The 14,499-nt window shown below is 35.5% G+C and overlaps 1 protein-coding gene, 1 long non-coding RNA gene and 1 pseudogene across 2 annotated transcripts; 1 reads left to right on the plus strand and 2 right to left on the minus strand.

The window, feature by feature from the left end:
• Positions 1 to 1,029: 1,029 nt before the first annotated feature.
• On the plus strand, positions 1,030 to 1,486 carry LOC111411682. The gene is made up of 2 exons (XR_002705876.1): positions 1,030 to 1,199; positions 1,362 to 1,486. It is a non-coding gene; the product is annotated as an uncharacterized LOC111411682 (long non-coding RNA).
• On the minus strand, positions 1,413 to 6,953 carry LOC111411681 (protein OBERON 4-like). The gene is made up of 2 exons (XM_023042231.1): positions 3,383 to 6,953; positions 1,413 to 2,232 (listed from the first exon to the last, which is right to left on the minus strand). The coding sequence occupies exons 1-2, from the start codon at positions 6,300 to 6,302 to the stop codon at positions 1,667 to 1,669; spliced, it is 3,486 nt and encodes a 1,161-aa protein (XP_022897999.1). The 5' UTR covers positions 6,303 to 6,953; the 3' UTR covers positions 1,413 to 1,666.
• Positions 6,857 to 13,628, minus strand: LOC111412924 (annotated as a pseudogene).
• Positions 13,629 to 14,499: the final 871 nt, after the last annotated feature.

Below are 14,499 nucleotides of genomic sequence, written 5' to 3' on the forward strand. Positions count from 1 at the left end.
GTATTGAACGGATCACGTGTCGAATTTAATTTTATAGCATGACCGTGTGGAGAATTAAATTTCACTTGACCGCTGTGTACTTCCTCTAAATCCTTTGACAAGATTATGTATATCTTTTCGCGACTTTAATTGTTCTTTGATTCATTAATGGGTGAGATCGATTTGATTGGTCAAATATCTGATGAGTTGGGAACTTGAGAATGAGCAGAGTAGAGTACATGAATTCATTTCGGGAACCGTCACCCTAGAAAATGGGTAGAGTGACTACTTAAGTATTTTCTATTGAACGGTTAATATCTGAGCTCAGTGTTTAGCGACAGCTAAACTTTGACATCTGTGATTTGTTCACAGGACCGTCGAAGAAAATGAAACTTAAGTTAGTGAGAATAATTAGAGGGGCAAAACGGTCATTTATGCTTGTACCTAATTATCGGATATCGGACGGGGATAAAATACATATATGGCAGGTCAGATGAAAGTATTACAGATTTATTGGATTCTTTGATCTTATATATTCCAAGAGTTCAGTCTTTTGCCTTTAGTGGAAAAAGCAAGGACTAATAATTAAATTGGGTGGTTTAAAGTCGACTAGACAGAATCTAATTATTGGAGCTTGGAAAATATATATCCGATCAGGTCCTGTGGTAGCTCCATAAAATATTGAAACTAAATTATGGTAATTATAATAGTTTTGGGCTTTATTGTAATTGCAATAAAATTTTGTACTTGGCTGTAATTACTATTAAAGTTATAAATTTAATTGTAATTGTAATTGAAGTTCTAGGACTACACATGCAATTATATGTAAACTAATTAGAATTGGACTTAATTTAAAACTTCTATTTTTGTTTTAATTAGAACCCTTATTTGAATGTGGAATTATAATTGTACTAGAATTCTATCATCTTTTTCTCTATAAATAGAGACTAGATACATAGAAAAATATAAAAACATTCATAATTCCATAAGATTCAAATTTGTAGAGAGAAAAAGAGAGAGAAAATATATTATTTTTTTATTGTCCAAAATTCAAGAATTAGTTTCTGAATTAATTGAAAGAAAGTGCCCACAGCCGGTATAGTCTTTGTATCGGAAAATACTATAGAAGGTTTGAATGTTTGAAGCACCAAAATTCTTGGAATTAAAGAAGATGAAAGTTCTCGGATCAGAGTTAATTTAAGGTTGATCATTGAACTTAGGTAAAATATTCGAATCCTTTAATTTTGTTATAACATACACGTGAACATCTAGATGATCTTGCTTATTGAATTAAAAAAAAAATTAATTTCTGATTAATTCCACTTATCTATGTCAAATAAGTAATGAGACAGTCTTTTGAATTTTATTTCCTGCATGAGAAGATCACATAAACCTGACCCAGAAAACCATGAAGAAAAATAAAAGAACAGCTCCAACCACAATAGTCCGCCGATGAAAACTCGGGTCTCTAATTTCTTCATCCGAACCCTGCCCATATTTACGAGTTCTTTGAAAAACTTAAGAGATTGGCAACTTTTGCACATAATCTGGTTAGCACTTGGATAGTGAAACTGGAAGTCACCTACAAATCAACTAACAATAAGATAATAAGCGGAGGACTACAATTACAGCAAGGGCCAAAAAGCCCAGAGAATTTAACTAAGAAAATACTCCATTATGCATTACATCACATTGTGAGGTTCCTTCGTGTAGCTTCCATTTTCAGCAAAAGGTCTTTGATATCTGCTTCCATCCTCATTTTCATATTGAAGTATTCCTGATATGCTCTTTCAAGACCCTGGAGCTCTTCCACTTTCTGTTTATGCATCTCGTCTGCCTCAGCCAATCGCAATTTTGCAATTCGGGTTGTATATTCTTCTTCAATCCTTTCATTTTTTGTGATTGCAATGCGGTTTAAAGCTTCAGCTTCTCTTCTTGCATCATCAGCACGTGCTTGAAACATCTTGGCTTCTGCTTGCTTAATTCTCACGATGCTCTCCAATTCGTCATAAACGGGTTCTTTCCCAATTCGTAAATCCATGTTCATTTTGTATTTATCATCCCTCTTGTCATCAAAGCTGGAAAGTAAACCAACAGATTTTTCCAAACGGGGCGCCTTGTCTGAAGAAACGGACTTTAGCCACATGGGTCCTTGGCTGGACCCAGCAATACCATTACTGCCTTCTTTATTTGTTGTTGGTAAATCTTTCTTGGATTCGGTAGGAACAAAGCCCAGCTTCAAAAAATCGGATTCTGCAATTAAAGAGATGCAAGTGAAGACATTATTCATGTTATGCAGCGCCCAAATAACAGAGATATTTTTTTTAAAAGCTACAAGAGAGAGAGAGAGTCGAGCGTTATTATTTTGGGGCCGTTGCATTATCAAGGACAACTCAACATACTGACAAGTATTTACCAACACATCCTTTCCGTTTTCAATTTCATTTGCTAATTTTTATTTTTACATTTCTCTTTTCTGTCTAACAGGGCAGTGGTGGTAGTGTGGGTGGTGTGTTTAACAATGATCTTAAATTCTCGTGTGAGAAGACACTACAAAAATATAGTCCTTATATCTCATGCAAGCAAATGTAGCAGCCAGAGGACACTACAAAAAGATAGTTCAAATATTTTATGCAAGACTAGCAGCAATGCACATTAACTGTCTTACAACAAGAATTTTCAAGGTCAATACGACAAGACATTTTAACTAATCAGCATAACAGAGAATATAGAACACGTGGTGAAAATACAGCAGTTACAGACTACCTAGGGATGCTCACATGTAGCAAAAAGAAAAGGCAGACTTTAGCTTATGTATCTGAGGAACTAGAAAATTTTAGACATAGAATTTGTATCGTAGAGCCTATTGAAGACTTGTTCATCAATTTTCAAAACCATAAAGCAATAAAACTTGTTTTCAGAAAAAAATTAGAAAACCGCTATCATATGTGTTAGACTGCAACTAAAAAGAATCAATATGGAAGAATTTGAAGTTACATTTGTTTCCCCTGCAGCATCAATTCAGAAGTACAATAAGAAAAATGAATTATCCCTTTACAGCATAAATTTCAAAGAACCCCCGAAAATTCCATAAGACACTAATAGCAATGAAGTAAAGGAGTCAGACAATCAACCATCAGAAAGTTATGTAGTGCAACTTGCATGTGACAATGATCAATGAAGAAACTAATAATAAATCAACAAAAAGGTTTCCAAAAATCTTAAACAAATTCAAGTCTAGAAGTATAACCTATCAAAAAAGTCTAGAAGTACCTACCATAGCTCAAATATCATATGGGTATTGGAGGTTAGTAATGTATGCGATGTGCTAAAATAAGTAGGTTCTTTTTGAATATATAAACTGAGCAAAACTAGTCGAATTTGATAGGCATTGAGTGCTTACCATTGAGGAAACTCAGAATATGATTCCGCACCTCTTGAAGGTAGGCTCTATTTGCCAATTTAGACAGCATCTGACTGGCAATCTCATGCAGTTGTTTCCCTCTAATATCCTCACTGGCAGAGAATATTCTTCTCACATATTCAAGTTCTCTGGTAAGTGTTTCTGCTGTCCATTCTTTGACATAGTTCTGGAAAACTTCCTTCACAAAGCCAAACATCTCAGAAGGATGATCACAGGCAACACAGTGAAATTGCATTTCTGTAGTGCCTTGAGCACCCGATGCGCAACGCCCATTTCTGATATAGGATTCCCGTAATCCACAATCGGCATGACACCAATGTAGACATACATCGCATCCAACCCAACTGCATGTGTTTGATGCCATGTCAAACTTCGAACACACAAGACACATGCACTCCCTGCAAAAACCATTCTTCTGCGCGCAAATTTTGCAATCACATTCATCCACAGGCAAAAGACTCCGGCATGTAAGATTCCTACACCTTAAATTTAGAAATATCTCGGCCAAATCAGAAGATGGTACATTGCAATTTGGATGAAGAAATTCCTGGAGACCGGTTTTCAGAGCCACCAAGATTTCCAATTGACTAACATGCGACTTCACTAGCATGTCCAGGGTGCTATCTTGTCTGTTTCTCAGTGCTTTCTGCAAAGCACTCAGCTGCCACTGCTTACCTGGACTTAAAATGATTTCACGAACATAATCCTTCACACATGTCACGTGTTGTTCAGTCATTTCATTAAACCTAATGGCCATCGTATGAAGAGGTTCAGCGACTATCATAGTAACAATTGACTCAGCAAAGTCAGGTCCAACCACCAGTGCTTGCTCTTTTCCCTCTGGATTACTGATCCTATGAGAACTAGCATTATCTCTATCTTTCATCACAGGTCTCCTGTCTTTGCTATATCCAGGTCTATTTTCATGAGATCCAATACTCTGTGAAGGAGATCTAATATCATTTATTTGCTGAGATTGTGCTCCACGTATATGTTTATTAACACTTAATTGCCTATCTAGGCTAATGGGTAATTTTGAGCTTCCCTCTACAGTTCTTAGATGTTGTAACACAGGTTGTCCACTTGAATTTCCTTGAGAAGCTTGAGATTGATGGTGCAAGCTATTTCCTATAGAAGTGCCTTGATAGATTGGAACTTCTTTGTTCTTCTGGTCATCTGAAGACAGAGCTTTCCAATCTACTCCCTGAAATATTGGCCGACTACCAACAGATTTCTCATAATCATATGCATCATAGGTCAGGGAACAGCTAGGGTTGTGAGTGAACTGCTGAGAACCCGAAAAAGACATAGATGCAGTAAATCCATCAGAATTTGTGTGAAATGTGCTAGGAAAGGACTGAGCACTCCTTGCATGACTAGGAGAACCAGGATCCTGGCCTCTATTTTGGGCACCAATAGGTAATAAAACATTTGGCAAGCTAAGAGAAAGGTCAAGAGCAAGTTTTTCATCTTTATGCGTGTTCTGAGGTGATAGCTCGACTTTCTCATGCTTCTTAACTGGATCATTGGAGAAGAATTCAAATCCTCTAGTAATCGGTCCTTCAAAACCAGCGTCTTCAAATGTTGTGAGGCCCCTTGTTTTGTTTTCAACCTCCAAACCAGTTTCCAATATATGAGTACCATTTGAGGGCGAGACAGCAATGCTTTTGCCTTTATCCTTCAAATTTTGGGCTATCTCCTCTATCAAGGGCACTGCAGTTTCTTCAGCAAATCCCTTGTTTACTTTTGGCACATCAGTATTAGCTGCCTGAACATCAAGATCGGTACCTTTGTCTTCCCCTTGTTCCTTTTGTACAGTTGTTGGCTCTTCAGAAAATGTAGTGTCTGCATCCTCCATATCATAGATTCCTCTTCTAGCCTCTTCTTCATCATTACCTCCACCATTATCTCCCGAGGCCTCATTTTCATCTCCACTTCCACTTATCCCAAGGAGTGAACTGTCCTTCCCGTCCGGCAACTCATTAACATTGTTTGTTATGTCTTGAACATCTTCCAATGTTCCAACTTCTGCTGGCTCCTCATGACTACCCACTTTACTCATATCTCCCGTTTCTAAAGGTGAGGAATTTTCTTTTTGCTGCAAATCTTTTTCCTGAATGTGAAGTTCATGATGGAGCTCCATCCGAGAGGAGTTCAATTTACCAGCAGCTTGCTTAGGAGAAAGCGCAGGTTGAGGGTCGGGTTCCAGCTCCCCCTCTTCCCTCTCACTGCTAGGGGCGCCACTATCCACAGGCAAATCTTCACTTCTTTTGACTTCAAAACTCTTGGACTGATCGCTGACAGAATCCTTTGACCAAGCAGGAGACTTTGCATCTCTTGGTCCCTGGGGGGATTTCACCTTACCAACATCCTCTAACTCCACTCTATTTCCTCTAGCTAACTCACTACCACTACTTCTGTTTCCATCATCTCCATCTTTCCCTCCACTAAATCTTCGCCATGATGAAACACTCCCCTCCCTCCTTAACCTTTTACTCTCTGACCTAAACCCTTTTGGAAACTCCCTCCTAGGCCCTGAAAAGCTTTCGGATCGATGAATCCGATCCTTGCCATACCCAACCCGAGGCGAAGAACTTAGAATCCCTCTCTCATTCCCCTCTCTATGCCGATCATAGCTCTTCCTTCTATCATAACAATCCATGTCATAATCTGAACATTTTCTGACCGATCTTGAACTGTCCCGATCATCTTCTAACCGATCATACCTAGATGATGATGACGACAGCCCCTTTCTCCCACTCTCAGAAGATTTGTAGTAAGAGCTCCTGTGAGAAGATGACCGGTGCAAACCAGGATCCTCCTCCCTTCTTCCCCAATCTTTAATAACACCTTTCTCCCCATATGAGTCAAGATCATCACTTGACTTCAATCTCTTCATAATTTTAAACTTCAAAAATAACTAACTTCACACGGCCAGTATACAGAACATCAAACAAATTTTCCAAAAATATGATTTTTGCACAATTTTCACAAACTACTGTTACAACTGCCCATTATTCATAGAAATGCAACTAAAACGGTAACGCATCAAATTAAGAAAATCAAAGAAAAAACCTTCAACGCCCAAATCTGAATGAATAGGAGAAACTGCTAATCTCAGTCATGCATTCCATTCAATCTCCAGATCAGGAATCCTGAGTGAGCTAAAACCCTACGGTCCATATGTGCCAAACTTTTTAACACCACCAACAAAACTTAGAAAATACAGCAAATCTGAGCTTTGTAACCCTAATTTTGAAAACCTAAACTTCCCAATTTGTAGGCTTTCAATACCACCAAAGGCAGATTCAAGGACCCTTTTGAGAAATTACCTGATACCCACGCCCTAAAATCTCAGCGGAGAAAAAATCCCGATTTATATAAAATTTATCCACGGGTGTATCGATAGGTGGGTGGTTTTATTCGTAGTCAACGGAGATTTAACAGCTGGGTTCAGGGGTTAGAAAGAGAGAGTAGGATACGCAAAGTGCGTAGAGCGCACAGGCAGGTCAAGGATTTTGGAAGATGGTAGGAAGGGGGCGCACTGCACTCAGAGGCGCAAGTTAGAGAAACATTTTGGTCAACTGTCATATGAAAAGTTAAAGGCAGACCAGTTGGAACTTTCCACGTCAGCATGTGATTTGCAATATCAAGAATTGTCAGGTAGCAGACAAATTGGTCTGCTTTCTTACTGATGGACGACTTTTCTTTCCTGATTTCAAATAAATTATTATTTCTCCTCAAAAAAACAATAATAAAGCCACTTATCCAAACTAAAAAATAGGAGAGTAAAGAAACGAACAGATGTGTTAGAAAATGATTGAATATTATTGTTTTAAATTTTCAAATTGTCCAATCATACATCGACATATATCCCATTTAAATTTGAGTATGACTGTATAGAATGATTGTAAAAATAAAAGCAAAATACAAACCACTCCACTTGTTTTGATTTTGATTTTGATGCATATGTAAATGATTCTAGAGTAAGTATACCTATTGAAGTGGCATGAAAAGTTTTGATCTTTTCGTTTCGAGAGTAACTTCTTATTACACTGCAGGATGATACTTATACCCGTAAAAATATTATAATACTCTTGATTCACTTTTATCCGTACATTCTATAAAATTCAAGGCTTAAAATCATTTCAATTTTAGTTTAGGAACTCCCAAACATGAAATATGCTCGTGAAATGATTCTTGGTTAGTAACATTCACTAATTAGCATTTGGTCAACCATAATTATCAATGATCTAATTCGATTGACACCCTAATCAAGTACCAAATACCCTAGTTGAACACTAACTACATCATGTTGTTAATAATCACTTACCATATTTGAATTAATATTGCCAATTGGATTAAAGAATTATTAATTAAGAATCAGTTTGACAGCATTAAAGAGTGATCCTAAAGTTGACTCCTGTTTCGAATATTGATATATTTTAATCAAATACAACATTGCACCGATCGACAGCCATAAATATTTTTCTAATATATCATCGTGATAATCATTATAATTTATAAGAAAATAGTGATACGGTCAAGTTTTTACAATAAAAATAAAATTATAAGTCAAGTATGGCTGTGTAAACATTTCACATGTAAAAGTAAGTAATTTCTTTATATTATGCTTGTTCTTGAAGTATGAACTAGTCCATTTGTTCTTGAATAGCGTCTTTTAAAAGGACTTATACTTCCTCGATAAATGTCCTAGTTTAGTAAGATAAAAGTTATTCTCAAATAATTGTTCTTTTAGTGAACAGAAGAAACAATCCAATCTAGTGAGCATTAGCATGCTGTGATCAAATTTCGACAGAGTAGTAAAAAAATAGATGGCAAAATGAAAATCTGAAGATGGAGTAGAATCGATAAGTCTAGTTTGGTTTTGTTCTTTGGATTCGCAGTGATTGTATCTGCCTATAGTATCTACATTAAGGAATATACAAAACATACTCATTTAAACAAAAAATTATAGTAAGGTAAGCATAACTTGCCAAACTTTCACAATGAACTTAAGACATTGTCATCGAGGAGAAATTTTTTTACAAAAGAATATACGAGTGGAGGTGGCAAGTCTAACAAGAGCCAAAATCCGACACAGTCGTATGAATCCAAGTCATCTTGAATAGCAAGAAAATGTAAGCCTCCATAGGCATTCTTTGCTGCTTCCCAAGGTTCAACTTCCTTGCTAGTTTCGGGTGTTCTCTTTTACATAGCACAAACGTAGCATGTAGAGATCGCGACAAACAAAATCAAAGGCGCTGGCTACATCAACGTCAATTGAACAGACTTCCAGATCGCTCATCCAAGCTGCGGCAATGCATAACGAGATGCTTTATTGAAATAGAGTAACATTGTTTGATGGAAGCAAATAATATACAATAACTTGAGGCAAATGCCCGCACAAATTATTCTTGAATAGAAATGAAAAATTACCGGCTAATGGTTTAGCTCGTGAAGTTGCAACGGCAAGTCCAGGAATCAACATCTTGTCATCAACTTCGATTCCTAGAAAATCCAAATCTAAAGTTGCACCAAATTTTTATGTCCAAACACGATAATGCCTCCTGAATAGCAGAGAAGAGAAAAGTAGATTATGATCATGATGGTAAATCCTCACGCAGTTTATGGAAACTGTAATATGTATATGATTATAAAACAGGGCATTTTTGTTGGAAAAAATGGGGTAGTGAATGATTTTGGCATAAAATTTGAGTCGGACCCGTTGGTCCAATTTGGAAGATCGAAGTTGATTATTGTTCTCCTCCGTGAAAATATCGAAATCATATATTTATTTGCCAAAATTGATGAATGGATGAATGAGAAATTGGAGTTCAATGACCATTGGAAGATGGTTTATGTGGAAAAATAAAATTAGTCTCACACAAGAAAATGAAGAAAGTATGAACCATTTTATATAGGATTACACTTTGGAAGGGTGTAATCATGTGTAGCAAAAAGACTCTCTCCACATGCGCACACAAGGAGGTACAAATCAAGGATTGAAATTGTACATCAAGCCTTGAACTCAGGGCTGGTCCTGATATTTTGGGGGCCTTATGCCAACTTTAAATATGGGCCCCTTGATATTTTGAACCTTTTTACAAAGAGTTTTAATATAATTATGAATGATCTAATACAATCAACTAAGTCCCAAAATTTGAAGAGGAAAATACAAAATGTCAAATTTCAACGTGCAATACAAATTATAAGTGAAGTTTTAGCAAATAAAATTACAATGCAATGGCATATGGGTTTGTTCGTTTCTTTGATCATTTTCTCGTTACAACTCTTTCCAACAAAATTAAATATGCATTTGAGTAATTTATGTACAAAATTGAATAATGTTGATTGTGAGAGATAATCTAAAAAATAATGGAAATGACGATCAAATACACTCTAATTTTTTATTAATTTATAAGAAGTTAACATACAAATAAGAAGTATAAATATGGATGAAGAATTATTAAATTCTAAGTAATTTCAACAAACATCTAAAAAGGATATTATCCTGAGATTAAAGCAAATTTATAATAATATCAGCCTATGCACTCTGTAGTATATATTTTAAAGATAAGAGAGAAAGAAGGAAAGATACAAGGCCGTAACAATGGCAGTGAGACCATACCAATATATCAAATTGAATCTTCAAAATTTTATTTCAAATGGAGATAATTTATTTTCAAATAATGCTATTTGTAGTCGCTTACTACTGCAGTCGTCCTATATATCATACAGTGACAGTTAGTGATTTGATGTATAAGACAAAAAATACCACATTGTTACATCAAATCACTAACCATCACATGTATATCACGTAGGGCGACTATGACAATGATTGACTCCAAATAACATTACTCTTATTTCTTGTTGGATTCAAAAAATTATGATGGAAGAGTGGAATTTTTATTAGTTTGTTGTGTTTGCATTCGATGATTCTATTTTAAATAATTTTATAAATATAATTTTCGTTTTTCTTTAACGAATCAATAACCTTACAAATTTGGGGCCCTCACCAAAGCGGGGCCTTAGGCAATCACCTACTTCGCCTATAGTCAGGGCTTCCACTGCTTCAACTTGTGTGCGGGCGTGACCTGCGTACACAAACGTCGAACCGAACTAAGCAAAAATTGGCCCATTTGGAGTGTACACATTTTACAATTTTTTTCTTGCTTTCTTCACTGATTTTGAGTTTCTGAAACTTCCAAAAGTCTTAGAAACTGAAATCACTCCAATATTTATTGTCATAGAGTTAATGACAGATTTATCTATATAAGTTTTCATTCTCCAGCAATTTCAGAACACATACAAAAATAGGAGAAAAACATTCTGCATATTTTTTTCTGTCTGCATCTCGATTTCTGTTCAACATCTCATTGTGATGATATTGTTCGGATACTGGTTAATTCGTCGAAGTAGTATCTCTAGTGCTCAGATTCTACAGGTGTTACCATCGTATCTTGAGAAATAGACGCTCAGATTAAATCTCAAGCACTTACGATGAGGGGGCGAATCTGTTTTAAGGAAATTGTGTTCGCACATGCCTCGGGTTGAAGATTTATTTATTTTTTGCAATTCACATATTTGCGATTTTTTATTTAGCGATTTACATATTTGCAATTTATTTGCAGTTTAATCTTATATTTCGTAGATTTTTCAGTTTATTTTGTTATATGTGCTTCATATAATTTTACAATTTATTGTCTGTATGTCAGAAGAAAAAATTGAAGAAAATTAATTAATTTGATAATATTCCGTTTGGTAGTTGTCCAACGGGTATTTATATAACTAATATATGCAAATACAGTATTTCTACATTTTGGTGTATGTAAGTGCATATCCAGTATGCTAGTTGTATATACGGTATCTAGCAAATATGTGTAAAATCACTCACTATATATGAAATGGGTAAAAAATAGTTTGTGCAAATATGGTGAGCTTTCTACAAATACAGTAGGCAATAAATACAGTAAGTTGCCTAAATACAGTAGGCTGTAAATATAGTAAGCTGCATATATGGTATATCGCATATGCGGTATGCTTAAAAGCGGTATATAAACTACATATACGATATGTGATAATCCAGTTTCATTAACACCACAATATTTCAATAATTTTATAATCAATTTGTTGAGAAAGCTCGGTCCAAGATCTTCGAAACGATAATTTTCCAGCTCAGTTTCACGTTACTTTTCTTTACCAAACAACAAATCCAAACTGCTCCAACCTACAACTAATATTTACTTCGATTGTTTCTCAATCTCACATACAAATGACGAGATAATGGTGTTGATTTGTAGCCACAAAGGTAAGAAGAAAAACCAATGAAAGAGGCACGGGAGGAGACTAAAGACACAAAGAAGCCGCAAATTTTTGGAGCACAAAGTAGCTGAATTTTTCACTCAAGGTGTAGCCACATTTTCTCGTATCTCTCACACAAATCACACATGTTAAAATGAACAGGAAAGAGGCTATATATAGTCTAACATTAAGTTATCAATTTGGACCAAATAAGAGATAAATTGGCCAAGATTAAAAGTCATCCAATAGGGAAATATATAGATCATGAGCGGCATTAATTTCTTAACAGTACGCGTTGCCTTTGAGTTAAGCCTTTATACTTAATTGTTGGTAATCAATTTACCATTGGTCGAGGCCTGTGAAAAATATATTTCAATGTTTTTACATCATCGCTTGAGATTTATTGGGTATCAAAACCCAAGACAATTTCAACATATTGGAAAATTCTTGAAATTTGTAAGAAACGATGGAGTTCACAATCACTCCCAGCTGTAGTCGATTGACAACCCAAGTTTCTTAAACTTGAGATGAACTTAAATAATAAAAAAATAAAAATAAAAAGATAGTCTTACATCATGTAATTTAAACTCAACCTTATTTGCACATACCGGAAAAGGGCAACTGCACAAATTAAGCCCATTTTGCTCCATAGAGATGCTACGAAAGTTCCATTGGGGAAGGATTATTGAGTGCTAGAAGTGGCTTAGATCCTTTTTGGAAACCTGGATGGCGTATGTATACAGTTTCGTAGCGTTCTTCAAGACAAAGTAATAGTGATAAGCATTGTAAGATATACAAGGCCATCTATATGACACAAGGAATAAGAACATTTGCTTATTGCATTATAATTGTATCATATTTGCTTAATGTTGGCATTCTTGTAACAACAAAGTATGCTTGTAACAACAAAATGAACAGGAAAGAGGCTGCAAATTATTGAATAGTGATTTTTTGAAAAATATGTGATTAAAGAGTCAGAATTTTTTTTTGGGGGATATATTATTGAATAGTGATTTTTTGAAAAATGTGTGATTAAAGAGTCAGAATTTTTTTTTTTATTTATGTGTAAAATTAAAGAGTAAGAATTTTTTTTTTGATTTATGTGTAAAATTATTTTATTGAAAAATGTGTGGTTGAGAATAAGTTTTGATAAAATGAATTTTCGAAAAAATGGGACTCAAACAAGGGTGAACACGACGAACAACATATTCTTTGTTCATATAACAAAATGACACGTTGGTAGTGGATTGAATAGTAGTGGAAATTAAAGAAAAAAAAGTAAGTTAAATTCTTGCTTCTTGTATTGCTAGTCCGATTCAGTATTGCGTACACGACATACTCGAATGTTTTGACATGGGATGACATCTTTGCCCTCATATTAAATTCAATAGGACTAAAAGAGCAATGACTTTAAAAAATTGAATAATACATATCCTTTTGCTGGGTATGGACTTTTTGCCAAGCTCTTTGCATGCTCTTGTAATAATTGTCGGCATTTGTGACCAACAAACATATCCCCCAAATACTCATACTTTCAATTTTCACCTATATCAAAATATGACAACATATCTGCTATAGGACAAGACTCACAAAGTATACATAGAACATCAGAAATTGAAAAAATCACCCGACGAAGTGTATTTTATCTAGTAAAGGTACAGCCAATCCATCACAAATAAAAACTATAGGTTCTTTAAGAGTGACACTATTGATGATATTGTTAGGGAAATACTTGGTAAACTGAAGCGAAAGAGAATCGTCGCAAACTACAAGCTCCCATATCATTTTCCCTCTGATATCAAGAATTAGCTCAAAGCAAAAAATCCACTACCCACTCTGTAATGCTCTGAGGATCGGTTTCTGGATCATGACAGCTCAATTCTATAGTTGGATCATCATCTTTGTTAAGGTTGTCCCACATTGGTTGTGGAAGGAGCTAGTGATCAGTTTATAAGTGTGAAGAAAAATTTCACCTTTTAAGCTAACTCTTAAATTTGAGAAGACTCAATACCACCCAACGCTGGTATCAAAGTCCATGTTATCAATAAGTCTCAGGCTCAATAGTCACAGGAGATGTGGGTTTGTGTGAGGGGGATATCTGTTTGGTCTCACCTGTGGCCCATTGTGTAAGGGGAAGAAGGATTTGGTCTCTCACAAGGCTCGATTTGTGAGAGGAAGATTGTTGAGGTTATCCATATCGGTTGTGGAAGGGGTTGGTGGTCAATTTATAAGTGTGAGGAAAATCATTACCTCTCGAGCTAGCTTTTGGGATTGAGAAGGCCTAATACCACCCAACAATCTTCTTCATCAAAAATAGTTTCATCAAATTCAGTTTCCAATGGGGATGATGAAACTCGGCCTTCAGAGACTAGAAAACATTGTGGAAAATAGAAATTTTTTATTTTTGGATTGGTGGGTTTTTTTGTGTGGAGAACCTAAATAGGTGATTAAATTCGATTTTCTTGGTTGGGGAAATGAAATTGTTATGGGATGTTTGATTTTCGTGGAGTTGAAGCTTAGACTAGCCATAGGAAGAGTGTGACAGTGATGAGAAGTAATCCAGAAAAATTTACTTGAGATGCTGTTAAAGCAGTTATCCACCACGTGAATAGGACTATAGATAGAAAAAGGGTAGGCTTTTTGACATAAAAGTGTTGTTCAAGGGCAAATCCATATTTTTGGAAAAAGAATACATTACTCGCGCTTTAGCCATTTTGTTTATCATTGAAGTGAACTTTTGGAGAATATGTCGTTAAAAAGTCGAAAAAATTTAATGTTTACGTGCAAAATAT

Source organism: Olea europaea, chromosome 16 (assembly GCF_002742605.1).
Source record: "Olea europaea var. sylvestris chromosome 16, O_europaea_v1, whole genome shotgun sequence".
NCBI classification, from domain to species: domain Eukaryota; kingdom Viridiplantae; phylum Streptophyta; class Magnoliopsida; order Lamiales; family Oleaceae; genus Olea; species Olea europaea.